The sequence below is a fragment of the Equus caballus genome, chromosome X (assembly GCF_041296265.1).
Source record: "Equus caballus isolate H_3958 breed thoroughbred chromosome X, TB-T2T, whole genome shotgun sequence".
In the NCBI taxonomy this organism is placed as follows: Eukaryota; Metazoa; Chordata; class Mammalia; order Perissodactyla; family Equidae; genus Equus; species Equus caballus.
In genome coordinates, this window is record NC_091715.1 from 5,614,864 (window position 1) to 5,635,416 (window position 20,553).

The 20,553-nt window shown below is 40.0% G+C and overlaps 1 protein-coding gene across 2 annotated transcripts in view; it reads right to left on the reverse strand.

Moving 5' to 3' along the window:
• The window catches only part of ANOS1 (anosmin 1), a 181,174-nt gene that overhangs the window by 36,767 nt on the left and 123,854 nt on the right, over positions 1-20,553 (reverse strand). For both annotated transcript variants that reach the window (XM_023634133.2, XM_023634132.2), the window contains exons 5-6: positions 12,302-12,486; positions 9,900-10,029 (exon numbers count right to left, since the gene is read on the reverse strand). In XM_023634133.2, coding sequence (XP_023489901.1) covers positions 9,900-10,029; positions 12,302-12,486 — 315 coding nt within the window. The remainder of the gene's footprint in view (positions 1-9,899; positions 10,030-12,301; positions 12,487-20,553) is intronic.

Sequence of the window (20,553 nt, forward strand, 5' to 3'; positions counted from 1 at the left end):
TCCAGATATTCTGGGTTCACAGGAAAAGCTCAAAATCATCTCCTCCTCTAAAGAAATTCCAACTTTATGAAGGTCAGCTAGTATTAAATATGTCACCATTTCCTTAATCTACTTCATTCACTACTTCATTAGTTACTGCCCTGGAAAAACTTTTAGACCTTAGATGTAATCACAACAATCCAGAATATCATTATCTAGTTTATGAAACATGAAACAAAATAATTTATGAAAATAAATGAGGAAATAATGTTTTAAAATCTATGAATTAATAATATTTGCTTTACACTTTCTTAAAAGTAAGGGCCATTTTGACTGTTCACAAGACCCAGCCGGCATATTTCCATTACCAAGACGAGACACCCCCTTGCTTTCTCCCCCAGAATAATCACTATCAAGTTACAAAGCCAAAAAAGAATCGTAGAGATCACCTCTTTATCATCCTGAAACTGTAAACTATCTACTCATTTATCCATTTATTGACTGCAGAATTCAGATAAGGGTCTGTCCCATTTATCCAATCCAGAGGATTTCATTCAGTCCTAGCAAATCCCTATCTTCAAGTTATTTGCTGCCTTGTGAAATTGTTCCCCATATTATGAAATAAAGTATATTCACCTTGTTGAATTATACAAAATTCTTTTTTCAATTTGCATGATATTTTAATTGTATTTGAATTTTGAAATGTAGCTGGAAGTTTGCATGTAAATGTATATATATATATATACACACAGATACACAAGGACTCCACATTATGACGAAGCCCTAAAGGATTCTACAGTTTATTTATTTGGCCTTTTTTTTTTAACTGGCAAGGGTCATAGGGGTTAGAGAGGTAAAGTGACTTGCCCATGGTCATTGACATAATTTGTAGCAGAGCCAGGAGTAAGAAAAAAATGAGGGGAAAAGAGGGCATTGAAGCTCTAACAATATACACCTATACACACCACACGCTCTACATATGTTATATTTCATCCTCATCACGATGGGCCAACATCCTTACAGAAAGTAAACGTGTAAAACCCTTGAATGGGGAACGTGTCCACCACAATAGGCAAGAGCAGGGATTGACAAACTTTTTCTGTAAAGGGGCAGATAGTAAAGATTTAAGGCTTTACCGACCATACAGTCTCTGTTACAACTACTCAACTCTGGAAAGCAGCCAGAGACAGCATGTAAACAAACAAGCATGGCTGTGGGTCAATAAAACCATATCTGCAAAAACAGGCAGCAGGCCAAATTTGGACTGCAGGCCATCGATTGTCAACCCCTGCTCTGGAGTCTTTCAAAAGCAGGGACACCATTAGCTTTTTGAAACTTGATGTGAGCACTGTTTATTTTTTATGTGTATGGTTGTACTTTGTTGGTTAAATTTGGCATTTTGTTCCCATTCTACAGATGAGGAAACTGAGGCTCAGAGAGTTTAATTCACTTGTTCAAGAGTGTAAGGCAAGAGGGTCAGATTCATATCACAAGACCAGCGCTCTCCTGACCCCTCCCTCTGAGGGTTAAATCAGAGCACTTCTCCCCCGTCTCAATTCCGTGTCTGCTTCACTCCACTCCCGAGGGCCTCCACGGTCATCTTCAGAACACATTTCAGAAAGCAGAAAGCAAGCACACTCTCAAAGACAACTGAAATGGAGATGCTGTATTAGCCCCTCAACTTATATACAACTTGTGTGATTTCTAGTGCAAGATATATTGACTATTTAGCACGAATATCCAACTTCATGGATATTCCTTTTATTAATGATCGTATGTGGTCCTTTTGGCAAAGGAAGATGGAACATTTGGGTTTCACAAAGACATATTTAAGCTTTCATCCCTTCATTTTTGTGGTTAATGTCACAAGTTATGAAGTAACACACACGAAGGTTTAGCAAGCTGGAATAACTTTGAGCCTCCCGCGGGTAAAGGGACAAATAAAATGACTTGTCACCCTTGCAGAAATGCAGGTCTATTATTGCACTATGTGAAATCTCATGAGAAGGGAGCACTTCTGCCCATCCCAGCAGAAAGCCATCACTTACTGCGAGGCAGGCTCCTCTAGGGTTTTAGATGATGCTATTGTTAAATACAGAAACCCACTCTTGCATGTTCAAACGACTGAGCCGCATGCGGATGGCAATAAAGAAAATGACCATTAAAAATAAATAGTCATATACATGCACATATATACACATACACATACAGAGGAACAATGCAGTCATGTACCACATAAGCACATTTCAGCCCATGATGGACAACAGCATACACAACGGTGGTCCCCTTAGGTTAGTGCCATAGACAACGGTGGTCCCATAAGGTTAGTGCCATAGACAACGGTGGTCCCATAGGTTAGTGCCATAGACAACGGTGGTCCCATAAGGTTAGTGCCATAGACAACGGTGGTCCCATAGGTTAGTGCCATAGACAACGGTGGTCCCATAGGTTAGTGCCATAGACAACGGTAGTCCCGTTAGGTTAGTGCCATAGACAACGGTGGTCCCCTTAGGTTAGTGCCATAGAGGCTAGGTGTGTAGTAGGCTATTCCAGCTAGGTTTGTGTAAGTGCGCTCTGTGACGTTCATACAACGACGAAATCACCTAACCATGCATTTTTCAGAACATATCCCCATCGTTAAGCGACATATGACTGGATATGTTTTAAGAAAATGAATGTTGATTTTATTATCAGATTTCCTCAAGTGAAGCCCAGAACTCAAACTCTCCTCTGAAATGCCTCATAGGAACCTCTTGAGGAATGTGACAGTGGTCAAGTGCAGTTATATTTTAAGGGCAGTGATTATAACTAGGCACAAATTCTCCAACTAATTAGAAGGTTGGTTCTAATATTTAAAATATTTTTTTCTTTCCAGACTGAGCAGTTGGTATAGGTTTCCTTCCCTCATTAAAAAACAAGCAAACAAACCCCAAATCACCCTGCAGAAGCTGCACTGCAGGCAGATTTCTAACTGTTAAACAGTTTCAAGACAGATGTACAGCGAAGTCTTGCCCACTGGAAACGGCACACACAGAGCAGCTGTGGAACAGCGTACAAAGTCACGGGCCCCTGCGGGCAGCGGGGACTTCACGACCACCAGTGATGGCTGTTCTCATTCCACTAACACGCCCGAAGGTACGCGTGGGACAACATCCAGTGTGATACACGTGTGCTGTGAGAACAACGCTGGCTGCTTCTGTGTCCTTGGTGGTACATCCTATCCACATGGGGAAATGAGGACAAAAGATGTATGGAAGACTGGATTTGGAGGGAAGCGAATATGATAACTGAAAGGTGATGTATTAGGGTAATGACAATGTAAGGTGCACTTGTAAATTTCTCTTTATAAGATACTTTAAAAGTGTGTTATTTCATCATGTTCAACTGATCTTGACTCATCTCAAACGTCCCAAAAAATGTGTGCCTGCTTTTGGCAACATGCAAAAAAAGGGATTTGGATTCTGCTTTATACAAGCCACCAACTGGAAGTGTCCTTCCCTCCCTGCCCATGTTGACACATGGAGGTCGTCCCCACAGCCAGAAGCACTTCATTTCCCAAATTCAGGCAACTTGTAGATAAAATCTTGTAACAGGTAGTAGTACTTAGCAGTATATATTTCCAATATGAAGCATGCAATAATGCAAATATTTTTGCCCCTTCAATAAATATCAACATGATCCAGGAAGGGTTAAACACCAATTCGTTGGAAGAGAGAAACCAGTACAGCATGGAACCCAAAAGGTACTTTTTCCATTGGTACAACTGTCCCTCCTAATTATTCACTCACATGTTTGGGATCTCTGTTACTTAGAAAGGGCTGGCTTTCTTGTTCAAAGCAGTCGGCGATCATGGGAAACTTGTCTGATGTTGGGAAAGAGTGGGGGCAGGGCATAGAAGAAAAGGAGCCCAGAGATGGATGCCTGTCGCCCGTTATTCCCATTGTCCCATAGAGGATTAAGGCTGGGAATATTTGGGGACGCTGGGATTCCTTTTATGATCTCACTACATTCTGTTCATGGAACTGCTAACATATTTATTTTATACCATAATTCAAAATGTATTAGATACATTCTGTAACAGGAATCATGGGCTACTGAGTAAAACAAGAGGTAAACAGCAGACACCCTCAGTGCCCCCATCTTATTCCTTTGTACTTTACTGTTTCAGGGCACATCAGCTCAACTTCTCAGTGCCAGTCTCCCTCCCTGAGCCTTTGTCTGGACCCAGAGCAAGCTCTGCCCAAAGGACAGATACGCCTGGGAAGAGCTTGCATTCAAGGACTGAGTTCCCCACAGAGAGGCAGCTCTGGTTGCCCACAGTGGTAACTAGTATGAGAATGCGCCTTTTAATTTTTTCCTTCTCTTCCCAGTCTTGTTCCCCTCTCACTCACCCCTGTTTCCTGGATCACTTCCTCAAGAAACCACTTCTACTCAAAGCCTTAACTTGCGTTGGCTTCTGGAGGCACACCATCTTTCACAGGTAATTTCTGTGTGTCAAGAATCACATTCTAAAGCAGCATGTGCCAGCACCTTTGTGAACAGACGCATCTACACCTTGTGTTCTGACACTTTCTATGGCTTTTTCCAAATGAGACGGGATAGACTCATCTACACCTTCTGTTCTGATGTTTCCTATGGTTTGTTCCACACGCAAAAGGATAGAAAAGTTTCGCAGACTCTAAGACCTGGTAGGCTTGTTGGCTAGAAAAGTGCTTCATCCCAGGAGTGACCTATGAAGGTAATTCACCATTTCGATGATTACCATTTCAATTTTCTACATAAAGAGACATTATGATTAGACTACTAAATTATTTGTAATCTTAATTTTTAATGTTGAGCCAATTTTCCTTCTCAAATGCCAGGGGTAAAGGTAGTACCAAAATTAAATAAGTAAATAGAAATTATCCCTACCTCTATTTTGGCCTCTCTGCTGCCAGGGAATATCATCAATTTTATCCATTCTATAATCACACGTTTCTTCTGGAGGAGATAGGGGTTAGCAATAAAAACATCCAAAAATGGTATTCACCAGAAGGAAGAAAAGTATGAAACTGAGTTACCAATCTATGAACAACCCAGAACTTTCTATAAAAATAGGTATTCTAAGGCGTTAGGATTAAGCTATGGGAAAATAAATGAGTTAGAAGGAAATTAACTTAGTAGTCAATCCATTCTGGCAAACCACAGACTCATTTTGTCTTTAAACATAACCATAAGAAGAGAATGAGAAGAATTTTGGCTTTTCCATGAAACTGAGGATTATAGTTCATGAATACCAGGCAGCAAGCCTAAACTAAATGAAAGCCATCTTATCAAGACTTTTTCTTTTTCTATTTAATTTTATTTGCATTTTCAGAGGTGTTCATGGTACTTGGAAAAAATCCCTTCCTCTTTCCCTTGACCCAGCCTTAAATTATCATGGCTGGCCCTTTACTCAACTCAAATACACTAGATAATTGCTTACCCTTTGCACAGAGTATTATTTTGGAAGCAATAATTCTTTCTTAAAGCAATTTTAAACCACTAGAAGACTTACAACCAGTACAGTTTCAGTTCTGGGCCACAGCAGGAAGAAATGGGCTTTTATTAAATGGAAATGCACCGTTTTTGGAAACACCACAGTTACCGTTAAAATGTTGTTCTATTTCCCGCTTTTACAAATATGCCCAGAATTCATACTTCCATACATCTCACTTTAAAGAGCATTCCGGATTTTAGTTCTTGTGCTCTTGCAAACCAAAAATGTCTGCACAGAGGCCACAGGAGATTCTGCTACGGTTTCAGTGCGGATGCATCACAGAACGATGGAAGAGTAGTAGATCCACTAAACAGCTGGAGACATTTCTTCCAGGATGTGTCTAAAAGACGCTTAACCATTTCCAACCATATCTTTCCTTGCCTTAATCTCATCAAATGTAGAAAAGCGCCTTACTGGGAAAAAATTGTTTTTAACAATCTCATTGAAATTTAATTTTTTTTTTTAAAGATTGGCACCTGAGCTAACAACTGTTGCCAATCTTTTTTTTTTCTTTCTGCTTTTTTTCTCCCCAAATCCCCCCAGTACATAGCTGTATATTTTAGTTGTGGGTCCTTCTAGTTGTGGCACGTGGGACGCCACCTCAGCATGGCCTGATGAGTGATGCCATGTCCGCGCCCAGGATCCAAACAGGCGAAACCCTGGGCTGCCGCAGCGGAGCACGTGAACTTAACCACTTGGCTGCGGGGCCAGGCCCGAAATATAATTTATATGCCATAAAATTCAATCCTCTTATGTGTACAATCCAATGATTTTAAATATTTACTAAATTGCGCAACTACTACCATCATCCACTTTTGGAATGATTCCATTACCACTGTAAGATCCTTCCTCCCTTCCTGGGAAAATTTTAAGGTAGAATTCAGCTTCTGCTTTTATTACTCACGTTTCTCAACTGCAACCCTATCAGAATGTGCTGTCATATCCTTCAGCCTGGTACATCTACTCCTTAGAAAAGCCTGTTTGCAGAAAAGGGCCTAAAACATAGCAATTGTATTGACTTGTACATGATTACTCCTGTTCTAGAAATATGTGTATCCCCAAAGAAATGAAAGAGTTTTCCCCTTAAATATTCCCTTCTCTCAATAATCTCCGCTTTAGTAACTGGCAACGCCATTCTTTCTTCAGCAGTTTGTGACAAAAGAACTCTGGAGTCATTCTTGACATTAGTCATTTCCTGCAAGCCACTGGAAAGTCTTAAATTCCTATCAGATTTAGCTTTCCATCTGTATCCCCTAGTCGGTTCACTTCTGGCTTTATCCAAATGACCACCATTTTATTTTTCTTTTATTTATTTTTAGGAAGATTAGCCCTGAGCTAACATCTGTGCCCATCTTCCTCTACTTTATATGTGGGATGCCCACCACAGTATAGCTTGATAAGCAGTGTGTAGGTCCACACCCGGGATCCAAACCAGCAAACCCCAGGCCACTTAAGTGGAACGTGCGAACTTAACCACTGTGCCACCAGGCTGGCCCCAACTGACCACCATCTTTGACCAGGAATATTGCATTGGCTTCCCTACTTCTGCCTCCCCTCCCCTTTTGCCTGTTCTCAGCACAGCAGTCTGAGTGGTCCTACTCAAATCTAAGTCACATCATGCAGTGCTTTGCTCAACATCTCCCAGCCGCTCCCCTATCTAACTCAGAGTAAAAGCCATACTCTTTACAATGGCTATGAAGACCCAACAAATCCTCCTTCCTCTCAGTCTTCATCTTCCACTCCCTGCCCTGTCCCCTGCTCAGCCCTCAGGCTCCCCTGTGTTCTATGAATACTGCAAGCTCACTTCTGCCTCAGGACCTTGGCACCTACCATTTCCTGGGAATGCACTATCCTTCCTTCAGAAGGTTGCAAGGCTGACTCCTTCGCCTCCTTTGTACAAACATCTCTTTCTCAGCAAAACTGCTTTGGCCACTCTCCCTAAAACTTTTTAAAAAACATACCAAAAAAACCACCTCCTCCTCTACTCCTGGGTGCTAGTCTTTATTTTTCTTATTGTCAGTTATCACTATCCACCCTACCATACTTGAGTATTTTACTTATTAATTTATTTACCGCTTCCTCTCATCCTCAACTAGAATGAATGTGTGTGTGTGTGTTCCACAGGAACAGACGTTTTTGTCTTTTCATTCACTTATTACCCCCAGTGCCTAGAACAGTTCCCGACACGCAATAGGTGCTCAACAAGTATTTGTTGAATAAAAGAGCATGAAACATGCATGATAAAGACAAGCCAAAGACACAAAAAGGAAGTTATTTCCACCTCTGAGTTTGAGTTTTCCCAGGAAGGCAGGAAGGACCTCAGTGGGGTAACGGAATCCTTCCCAAATGGATGATGGTGATGCCTGCACAACTCAGTGAATACTCAAAATCACTGGACAGTACATTTAAGACGAAGGAATTTTATGAAATGTAAATTATATTTCAATAAGATTGTTAAAAATTGTTTTCCCAGTAAGGCACATTTCTACATTTGATGGGATTTGAGTAAGATGAGGAAAGATGTGGGACCATCTCATCCGCGGTTAAGTACCCTTTAGACACGTCCTGGGGGAATGTCTTCAACCGTTTAGTGGTCTATTACACTCCCAGCACTCTGTCATGAACCTTCACTGAAACCACAGAAGAATCTACTATGAATTCTGTGCAGATATTTTTGGTTTCCAAGAACTAAAGATTGGAATGCTCAAAGTTGGGCATATTTGTAAAAGCAGGACATAGAACATAGAATGGCATTTGAACGATAACTGCAATGTTTCCCAAAAAACCGGTGCATTTTCATTCAACAAAAGCTCATTTAAATTCGAGGGATGCACCTCTGATTCTAGACTATTAAGGTGCTCAGATAGATACACTAAGAAGTATTGGGACAGCACGGTCTTGCTATTTCCCCAGAATGGATGCCTCTTAGGAAGTTACAGCCACGACTGGCCCAGGGGACTGTCACAGGACCTCTGCTCAGATCCCACTCAACTCTTAAAGGTATTCAACAGCTGTCTCTAGAGGCTGGGAACCGGTTCTCTCTGATGTCTGAATTCTCAGCCTTTAGGGCACCAGACCAGATTCTGTAGGCAACTAAACAGATGGTAACACATTTTGACCACAATGTGCCTGGATCACATTTGAACCATGAAACTCAAGGTGAAGAGTTCTCAAGCCTTTTATTGCTCCTCACCTCCTAACTCACAATTAATTATTTATTTCACTTGCCTCTCTAAATCATCAGACCAGGTGGACACAGTCTTAAGACAAGGTTTGATGTCTTTATTTATAATTTCACTTTCAAGTCTGCTTAGTGTAATCGCCTCAGTGGGGGGACAAATGTACCTTTCCTTTCTTAAAAGGGCTTTTTAAAAGAAAGAGCTAAAAATCCACAACATGTACTGTAATAGAATCCAAATATTAAGTTATTTTGATTTCAAGTTTCCCACTTGAGACCTATGACTATGCAGAGAAGGGAGTGGTAAAATTATATAGTGAGAAATGGACAGATTAGCTGAAATATACACACTTTCCCAATCATGGAACAGAAATTGCAACTTATACAGCCAGTTCTAACTTTCCCATAATGAAAGACACATCACTGATGTTATGTCTTACATTATTCATCAATATCACAATGCATTTTGTTTAAAATAAATTTAAATCAGCTTCCACATAAGAGGATAACTCCTGATTAGTAAGTGAACAACCTGAGTAATCTCTGTCTATGAAACTGGATCTTGATGAGCAGCCAAGCAGATATATAATTAATTCATAAGGTGCACAGCCGTCTAAACACAATTGGAGAAATAAACATGGCGGTATTATTAACATCTAGTCGAATTATGTCCTTCAACTATCCCAGACTAAACTCACTACAAATGTAACACAGTTAGTATTCACTGGATTCCACAGAGATTTTAAAATAGCAATGAATTGGAACTGCAAAAAAATTATAGCCATATAAAGTGACTCAGGAGAGGTTTAACTTCTGGATGTCATGAAACAAAAGAGATTAATTCACTCTCAACAATCATTTTAAGAAATATGCCTAGTTCAAAGTGGCTCAAGCTAAACCTTTCTCTCCCCAAATTAAGTGAAAGGTGCTTGATGCAGAATATTGAGACACAGCCACAAGAGAAGTTGATGATGGAAAACCGCCACTTCAAAGTTGAGAAAAACCCCACTACGTTCTCTTCTGTGGCATCTCAAAGGCAAAAGCCCAGGGATGCGCTTCATCAGAGACTCACATGGAACCTTCAAATACATCTGGTCCCATTCGCTAAGAACAGCAAAGCCACCTGTTGGCCCACCAGAAATGTGAACATGGAGACACGATGAATCTGCACCCCATGTGTGTCCGGGAGGAAGAGGAGTGTCGGGGCAGGAAAGCGAGACTGACCTTTGGAGGAGCGGAAGTGTTTGCTGGGGGCGGTGAAGCCTCGAGTCCCATGGACGTTGACAGCCGCCACTCGGAACTGGTACCACCTGCTGGGTCGTATGTCAGTCAGTTGAACCCGCTCATCTGTGGTCTGAGGGGAGATGTCAAAGGGCACAGAGAACCTTTTATTGTGACATGGCAATCGGGTCTGTTTTAAAAATACACTAACTCATCGGCCAACGCAACACAGACTTGACCTCCCTCTACCTCTGCCCTTCTGGATACAGATCTCTGGAAGTCAAAACCTTATGAGAAATGCTTGGGCTATTTTTAAATCTGGTGACTAAACACAGCATTTGAGGGACTCAATCAATGAATTTTACATATGAGCAAATATATTAAATGAGCTAATTATTACATTACAGACAAGAAAATGAAATCTTTATAGAAAGAAGATGCCTCTTTAACTTGCACGACAAATGTAATTTTGGAAGTAGGTATAAGAACCCCCACACTTAGAGAAAGCTAACAATTTCTGGAAGTAAACTGCAACCCAAGACTCTTTTTTTTATTTGAGTAAATCACGTAACATAGGCAAGGACCCAGCTCTAGTCCTGAAGGGTGAGGTGTGGGAATATATCCTTGTCCAATAACATGTCCAAAGAAAAAAACTGGACACTGGGGAAGTTCCCTAGGTTTTGCTGTCTCTACTGCTGTAGTCCCAAGATATCAAATAACTTGAACAGTATTCGTACCTCCCCTCTTCATCAAGCTAAGGGAAAAGAGACCTACTTTCAACAATGATCTGTGCTAGATCTGAAAACCTTTGCCTCGGATTCCAAGGAATGAATGCCTACATTCTATGCCTCATCTAGGCCCAGGGTCAAACTCAACTTGGCACTCAGTGGATGAAACTGGGGAAGATTTGAATTGAATCCTTCCCAAACCCCAGTTTATAATAACTTATTGAAAAGAATTTTCACATTTATTTTAACATCTAAAAGAAGCTAAACATTTCTGAAATCAAAGGAAAAATATGAAGTCTTAAACATGGCTTTCTACCTCATTTGGCAGAAATTGAGACGACATTGTCACTGAGTTCATCATTTAGTTTTAGCCTTGAATTTAAAAGACTAAAGTCAGCATGACATCCACAGCATTTAGCAAAGTCATGAAGTATTACACGTGGTAACTAGCAAGAATAGGAATAATAATAATTCAAGATCTTTCCTCTTTCTAAAAAAGGGATGAAAGAGATGATCTTATCAGTTGCTTGCATAAACCTTTAAATAATTTGGAAAATTTACAAATGATATTGCACCATTGTTTAAGGGAGCACACTGTAAATCAAATAGAATTTTAGGCTGTATTCTGAATATCTTTATGTTTTACTAAAGTAATTTTTTTTTTACAAAATAGGTATGGAATAGAATTACTAAATTTATTTGACCAATTTTTTTTCCCTAATTTAAGATGTTTCTTTCACAGCAAACTTTTCATTTATTTTGGGGAGGGCTTTATTTTGTATCTTTGAGATACTAGTATTGAGAACAAAAACAAATTTCTCTTCCAAACACCTGAGTACTGAAATTTATTTTATATTTACTTAAGAAAATAATGGGAATCTTGTCCTTGGAGAAAAATGATCTGATCAACTTAAGGTGAGAATTCTTCCCGATAGACATACATGTGGAGAAAGCATTTTAGTCGTAGAAAAGCACAAGGCAGGTTCACATCGAGAATTTATTCTTTTTCGACCATGTAGTTTTCTTGCAGCTGCTAGTCCTTTTTGCAGCTCTTAAAAAGAAAGAAAACATTTTGCTTTTCTCATCCACACGACAGCAGAGGGAGAAGCACAGGTAAGACAAACTCTGGGAGTGCTGTGATCCAGGTGGCATATCAGTTTGTAAGTGGACTAAGACGAAGAAGAAAGCACTTAGCAAAGATTTATGAGCCGTTGGCCACTTCCTTCCCACTAAGTGGTTTTGTGATATGAATCTTACTCCACGCTCCTAAAGTCCTTGTGTAAATGTAGGAGAAACAGACAAGAAGACATTGAGCTGATCAAATATCATATTAACTAGTCCAAACACGGCTGCATTTCTCTTACTCTGGTTGGTTTTAAGTTTACTTCAAGGAAATATAGTTCTTGGAAGAAACAAATGTGAACACTCAGCTTAGAAAATTTTCTCCCTTCCACATGTACTTCGAGCAAATTAAGCCAAGAGTTTCTAGTTGTAGCGGGTGGTACCTACAGAGCTCATCCTGTCTTCCGCAGATATGATATGCGTGATATTCCCACATCTGATTAAGTGATTGCGGTAGTCAGGCTATTTTGACTGAGGCATATCAAGTTAATTTTCTATCTGTAGGTGTGTAGGTAGACATCACCTCAAGGGGAAAAAAGTCTATGAAGCACTCACCTGCGCTACTGTCTGCCAATGTGTGGCATCGTCTTCACTAGGATGGATTCCATAATTCCATCTTCTTTGTACCACGTAGATCACAGGCTCAATTGAAATATTGAATTTCGAGGACCACTTAATCTCCAGCTGTCCAGATTGCAGTTCTGTAAATCGTAACTCTTTCCTGGGCTTCAGGGGGACACCTGAAACAGGACCACGTCAATTAAAACAATCTGTGTGTGACTCAAGTGAGGTGAAAGTTGAGGAAGAAAATCTATAGAGGAGATGAATCCCATCTGATGATAACCAATACTCTACTTCCTTTCATAAAAGTGGCCTCTCCATATTAGGGTTTCACATTTGAACTATTCTGACACTAACTTCAGTTTAGCTGTCCCATTTTTTTTAAAGGGTCTAAATTGATTCCTGATTCTGAACAAGTTTTTTCCTCCCAGTCATCTCGAGAGCAATTCTTTTATGTGCATTCTTCTAAATGTTACCAAGTTGCATCACCTGAGGTTAACATGGAATGCACACAAGGTGAGAGTCATAAAGAGTTTCAAGGCTTTTTTCCCATTCAACATACTCTGTTTCTACTGATAGATTCCAAGGTCATTATAATGTGGTTCCCAAGTTTACTCTCCTTTCTATCTCAGGGAGTTTTCCTTTTAAGGAAAACATTTTAAAGCTCAATCCTCTCATGTGGTCAAATCTTACAAGAATGATTTCCAAAGCATGAGGCTTGTGGATTCCCCAGTTGATTGCTGGGGCTCTCTCCTATAGACTTACAGTTTAAAATTGGAAAATGATGAATTTATAACGTTTGGTTTTGGCATGAGTGAGTGCCTTGCTTCAAAAGTCCCTCACAGGTGTCTCATTTTAAAGTAGTTAATCATTCTGATTGCTTTTCCCCCTACAGTGCGTGCAAGTTGTCTGGTGACTGAAAGATTTAAGAACCATGGTTCAAAATAGTAGCCATTATGGAAACAGAATTTTAAAACAAATTTGTAATCCTAATAGGATTATGTAAAACTAACTGAATTAGGTACAGTCTACGTGACCATGATGTTCAATGCCATCAAGACCAAGAACACCAGTTGCCATTAATATCATTTTCTGTTGAGAATGAACATTTGCCTAAAGCATTGACTACTCATTTGAAAAAGTTTAGTTCACAATGCTCTATTTCTTTCTTTTTATTTTTAAAGATTGGCACCTGAGCTAACATGTGTTGCCAATCTTTTTTCTTTTTTTTTCCTCTTCTCTCCAAAGCCCCCTAGTACATACTCATATATTCTGGTTGTAGGTCCTTCTGGCTCTGCTGTGTGGGACGCCGCCTCAGTGTGGCCTGATGAGGGGCGCTAAGTCCGCGCCCAGGATCCAAACTGGTGAAATCCTGGGCCGCTGAGGCAGAGCGCACCAACTTAACCACTTGGACAGGGCGCCAGCCCCCAGAATGCTCTGTTTCTTTTACCATTTTTTAAATTTAAACAGAGAGGAAACTGGAAAATGTGCAAATACATTTGCAAAATGTACACTGAAAATTCAAAATGTACATTTCAAAAATGTAAATTACATTTGCCAAATGTAAATAAGACCTGAAGCACATTAGTGACATGGCTGAATTTCAACTCATTTCGTTTTGATCTTAATTCAATCTACGTCTTGTTTTGAGAAATTTAAAAAAGTCATTAAACATTTAGGTGGATGGAGTTGGATAATGTAAAGATGGCATATTTATATCTGCTCAATAGGTCACTGATTTTTAAAAACCATTTTCTAGAGAACACATTCACCATACCCACAGCATTCTCCGTTTTGATTTGCTGATGGCTTATATCTGTAGATTGCCCTTTACTTTACCATGAAGTTGTCCCACCTGGTCCTTACTGTGACTTCATGGCGTGCGTGAAGGGTAAAGTATCTACATTCAGAACATTAGGGAACTGAGTCTGAGGAAGAATAAGTCTCCTGGAGCTATGATCTGATCTGAGGTTTCTCTCTAAATTTTCTGCTTCTTGCCACATTTTGAATTAGGAAAAGCCACTTAGAAAGGCAGACAAAAGAGATGGTTTTCACAGATCTGCAAATCCCTTGGACATTCTGATTCTAGTGTCCTTGCTGCTCCTGGTCAGCATGGGACTTCTCTCAGGTAGTCCGTGCTCCTGTTTGGTCACTAGAGGAGTGTTTTTCAAGCTTGTGTCATAAGCTTTTCCTCTTGGTGCATAACCTTACAGTGGGGGTTACATTCACTCTCACGACTAGAATACTTCTGCTAAGCAAGTCATTCTCAAACCTGTCCCCATACCCTCTCTGAGCTGCAGGCCCCCGGGTCCACCTGCCCCCCGAACGAATTTGCAAAAGTCCCAGCTCAAATGCCTCTCCCTGAATGTGCCCCCCCCCCCCCACCACCCCGGTGACATATACAGATTCACGGCAACTCCACACTTTTGGATATCTAAGGGATCTTTGGACTTGTTCTCGCACCTACCAACATCTTGTTGTTTTACTGCACTGTATGATTTTAGGAATTCCCAAATCATTCTGTCTCCATGGCGACCGCCCAACCTAGGCCCTTCAGTTCCGTCTGGACCTTCACAATAGCCTTCCAAAGCCTCTCCCTGCACATCACTCTCTCTTCTCTCATTCCCTCTTCTCAGTATTTTGTGCTTATTCTCCTAGTATAGAGCAGAGATTCTCTCCTTCACCTTCTCACACTCCTAAGTTACATCCCGTTTTTCATAGAATGAAGGGAAACCCCTCTGCATCTCATTCAAGGCATCCATCTTTATCAGCTACTACCAGTTACCTTGCAATTTATCTCCTCTATGAACATTTTACCTATTCGTCACACAGCCTACCTTTCAACCCAGCTTTTCTAGAAGCACACCACCAGGTACTTTCTACTACCATGGAATGCTTATGGGTTTTTTTGGTTTGTTTTTCACTCTGAAACGTCTTTCCTTCTATTTTCTGACTATAGATCCTTGAATACTTCCAGGCTCAGTCCAAATGCCACCCCTCTGAGCCACTTTCCCTAAACCTCCCAATTGGAAATAAAGGCTCCATTCTTCTGCACCCCTCCAACGTTTAGCCTCTAAGTGTCAAGACGTGCATTTAACTGCCTCTTACTGCAGCAAGCTCATTTAATGATGTCTGTCTTCCCCACTAAGGCATGGCCCCCAGAGGTCAAGAAACGTGTCTCCTTCACTCCCACACCTCACGACGTGCCCGTAGAGAACACTCTGCAATAGCAAACGTTCAGTAAACGTTTGCTGAAGGAACAGTCTACCCCGCCTTCTTATATTCACTGGGGAAATAAGAGGGTACTGGAACATTGACACAAATCTTTGCGGCAGCGCCAAACCGCTCTCTGCTGGAGAGTCGCTCAGGGAAGAGAGAAGACTGATCACAGAGACTCCGCGCTGCCTTCGGAATCATGTATGGTTCGAAGGCAGGAACGTTTCTCTTTTCCTCCAAGGTCATATTACTCCAACATTTGTTTACTCTTACTTTGCTAAAAGGTAAATACTAAATAATGAATAAATCAATATTAAGTTTACAAGATGCAACAGTTTCATTGCATTGAAAGTAGAACTTTCTCACTTAAAAAAACGACATTCCTGATATAATGGAAATCTCAAAGTTAATTGATAATAGGTTTTAATCTAGAAGTAGCTCTCTATTCTTTTTAAGTCAAGAAAAAAGCCACCAGAATTTGTTCAGAGTGATGACAAACCAATCTCGACGTAACAACTGGTTTGTATCATTCTCTCATTCCAGCTGGGCCAGTGGGCAGAAGACAAATGCTTCCACTGAGGAGGTCAGCACATACGGAAAGAGTAGCCTCTGAGAACACTGCTCGATTCACTTGACTTCTTTGTGCACGGTAAAGAGATGAGCGGTTGGTTCTTGAAACTCATAGAGCATTCTCTGAGACTTCCAAATCCATCTTTCTTCCTGGCTCTTCCATGTATGATCCTCTAGCATAAATGCAGCTACAGTGAATACTCTAGCCGCTGAAGTAAGCTGAACTCATCAGAAGCGAACCCAAGCATCCGAATCCCCTTGCTACAAGGTTTTAAGCTTGAATATCATTCAACTACCAAGAGCCTTAATGGAGCATAATGAGCATCAGGGCGATGTCAGTTCAAATTTCTTTATTTAAAAATCTCTTTAATTATCATGTACAATAATCTTGCAATTTGCATGTTAAGAAATGGTCCATCTGCTTTGCATTAGGGTCAGCTGGCTCCCTTGATTGGCAGTAACTCCAGCACTTGGCTGTAATTGTGTGCAGATGGGTCTCGTCCCCCAGACCTCCAGCCCCCGCTGTCAGTCCTTCCACACAGTCCTCGTTAGCTCAAGCAGCATCCCAACTGCATAACCAGATGTGTAGAATGGATCTCTCCTCAGTGTTTTTTATTATGTCAATGACTCGAATTGTTCTTTTTTTTTTTATTATTTTTGAACAAATTAGTCATCTGAAATCTAAACTATTCTGTTAAAAAATTCAAAAATGCTATCGTATAACATCCCACAATATAGGTGCATTTTTTTCCCTTTTAAAGTGTAACAAGTATTTTCGTGCAATCAAAGGAACAGAAACCCAAAGCTTTAAAAAATGTTGAAAAGATACTGATAGAAAAATCAATGACGATAGATAATCAGCAGTTGCAAATCACCATGAGATTTGATTATTCATGTAAAAATATTTGCCATGAGTCTAAATATTAAGAAAATGTAGCAAGACAGTGTTCCAATGATTCGATAATTAATCAGTATTTATTATCGCTCATAAAGATAATCAGCAATCAAGGAATTTGTGTTTCCATCTTATTAAGGCATTGGGTCACTGTATTCAAAATGTTTGAGGATAATTTGCGAAAAGTGGTATTAGTCCATCTCTAAAGGCCTGAAGTTTAAACACTTCAAATATTAAAGTATTCATGAAAATATTAAATCAACTCCATCATCAGATCTTTTCGAAAAGAAACAAACTGATATATGATTAATTCTTGGTTGTGCATGGTAACCGAAAGCCACAGATTAACCTGAATCTTTACATTTGGAAAACAATTTCACCCTTTCTCTTTCTGTGCCCAAACCAATTGGGCCACCGCTGGGAGTCTGGAGAGGCAGTAGTTTCGGCAGTAAAATAATAAAGCATATAACTTCTGGAGGGAGGAGAGTCTAACGAAGCTGTAAATCAGACTTAAAAGAGGCAAGGGTGGGATGCAAAGGGAAAATAAATGCCCCAGGGTGCGATCATTTCTGTTTTACCTGTGGAAGATCAGCCTCTTAAACTTTCCACAATGATACTGAAGTTTGCATTCCCCAGAACTAGCACCTTCAGGGGTCAGTTTGCCATGTTAACATTTTCAAGTCTTCTAGGATGCTGCGAATAATCCTCTTCATTTGAAGGATGAGGGGAAAGCTCTCTGTTGTTTTCCTTTGACTGTTTCAAACTATAAACCTGGTCTGTAAAGCTAACTTGGCGGCATCAGCTAAGGATAGTTCTTACAGCATAACCTAAATTAAGTGCTCAAACAGATTGGAGTATTGGGTTGATCATCTTTTCAACACACACATTGTTTTTAAAAACTCAAGTGTCTAGCATATAAAGCTCTTGAAGCTATAAAGTCAGCACACCTTGACCTCAATCTTCCCTTCCACAAACATAGGAGACCAAACAGAAAGTATGTATGTTTCCATACATTCTTTTTAAGTTTAATTAACCCAATAAGCAATAAAAGGATAAATAGGACAGGGTTGGTGTGTATCAATTTATTGCAAAAGTTCAGAAAATGACTGGTCCTCTTAAATGAGTACTGTGTGCATTACCACCTTGATAAGGAACTACTGGATGGGTGGAGGTTGGTGTCACATTGATTTTGTCCCCAGTGCCCAGTACAAATCATAACAAATGTTGGAGGCTCCTAATAACTCCTAACAGTCATCAATAAATATTTATTGAACTGAAATGTATCAGTATTTGTAGATCCAGGTGACAGCAGTCCCGTTGAAACTCTAAATGGTGAAAACATTAAGAAAATGGTCTTCAGGATTTCCAAACAGCAACTACCTGTGAGAGGACACTTTAATAAGTAATAATCAATGAATGAGAAGGACATGAGGAACTTACAGGTTTTCGGTATTTGTCCAATAGAATCTGGTTCTTCATAAGGCATACTTTATATCTAATTTAGATACTTTAACTCTACAAATTAGTTGACAATTAAGTTCAAAGAAAAAAATTTCCATGTTATTCATTAGCCTAAAACACCGGATAAACCAGTGATTTTATTAGATTAAAAATATTTGATATTGATATATCTTTTAATTGACCTATAATAATACAGTGATGCCAAAGAGAGCTTGAAGTTCAGGGTCTTTCTATGTAGTTGGATGGAGTCACAATAAACACGACAGGAGAGCTGGCCTAGGTGGGAACGGGGCTTAGATGCATTTCTGCTCCCAACTACCAAACCACCTTAGACCCAAGAGCAGGACTAGTCCATGCCCACCAACGCTGGGGCTCCCTCCCTCTTCCTCAGGAAAAGCTTGCACAGACCCAGAGGAAGCAGAGAGAGGAGGAGGAGCTTATTTCACACCAGTTTGTTGTGGTCACTAAGAGGACAATTTGGTAAGAAGGATGCTGCCTGCTGGTACTCCAAAGAGTGCTGAGGTTGATTTGTTGCATGCTGTGTGGCTGGGTATGTGTTTTTATCCTCAAAAAGCCAAGAGTTGAGTCAGAAAGGATGCTTTCCCAGAGAGCCTGGGGCCATCGGCACCATGATCCTCTTTTGAGAGTGAGCAAGCAGTTTGACTCCTGGTCAAGAATGCGATCAGGGACCCCGAGTGTCTAATAATTAGCTCAGGTTGTCATTGAAAGGATCACAACAAGCTCTACTGGAGCCCCCTCTTGGTTACACATGCTCACTCACTCCTTGGTGCTGTCAAACCCTCCCAGGACATGGAAGCCAGCCTGCCTTCAGGGGCTACCGAAGAGAGCAAGGGAAAAATATCGACGTGTATATATATATTTTTTCAAAATGACACTATATTATCCTTATGCTCATTATACAAAAGTCACTGTCAGGCGAACAGAGTCTGTTTATTCTACTTGTGGTTAGTGCTCCATGAATTGCCTCTCTCTGCAAAAATCTAAGTGAGGAGCTACTTTGTAGTAGAAGAGTGACTTTAGCGCTTCAAAAAAAAGATCCATCACATTTAGTTAAGCAGAGGTCTAAATTGCAAGTATCTTTTAATAATTAATCATTTATGTTAGCCCTTTGTAGAATATTTCCCTTATTCTCAGTGAACCAGGTAAACCTGAAATTCATACTGACTTTTCAATGCTTTTTTATAAAAAGCATATTTTAATCTATATTCCCTCTTTAAAATGCCCTACTTTTAAAACACTACAGGTTTTACAAATGAGTTTTCAACAATCCTTCTAAAAGCATCCTATTTTTCTGGTAAATACCAATATTTACATAGCAAATGATCTATAATAACAGAAAAGTTTTCACGATAATAGACATTAAAAAAATTAAATGGTGTTACATTTTGCAAAAGTGATTTTATGTAGTTTATAATAAGAGGCATGAAAACAACAAAACTTTAAATCCATTAAAGAAATGTTACTCAGTACAAAGGGGAAAGTGGCAATTATTTTGAATTAGAGAAGTAATATTTATGCCAGGTTTCCAAGGATCCAGGAAAAAAAAAAAAAGGAAAGCTGGATGGATTACACAGATTTCAGATGAGAGTATTTCCAGGTGAGAGGAGAGGAGACGGAGCAGGTATGTGACTTCGGGAGACGTGAATTGTAATAAGGGTAAGAACGGACTTCTGAAAACAGCCAGCACATAAGTCAAAACCAGCATTGCTGGTCAATACTGCTTTATACACAGTTTTTTTTAAAAAAGCTTACCTATGTTTAGAAATAATATATATTTTGTGCGTGTGAGTGAACGTAAGAGAGAGAGAGAGAGAGTGACAGAGAGGAATGTAGACTATCACATCTGCTAAACTGTTTGATAAACTGAATCCCCATCTTTTGGAAGAGGGCAATTCCTCCATCTAGGATCTCAAGACACTAATCAAAATATTTAAAGTACATACAAGGACACTTCTGTTCTTGGATTACACCAACAGAAAAATCACAGTACTGGGGCATGTATTATGCATTTTTCAAGTGTGTCCCATCCCCAGCCTGTTTCCAAGGATTTAAATCTATTTATTCCAATGTACCCTGTGGAGTT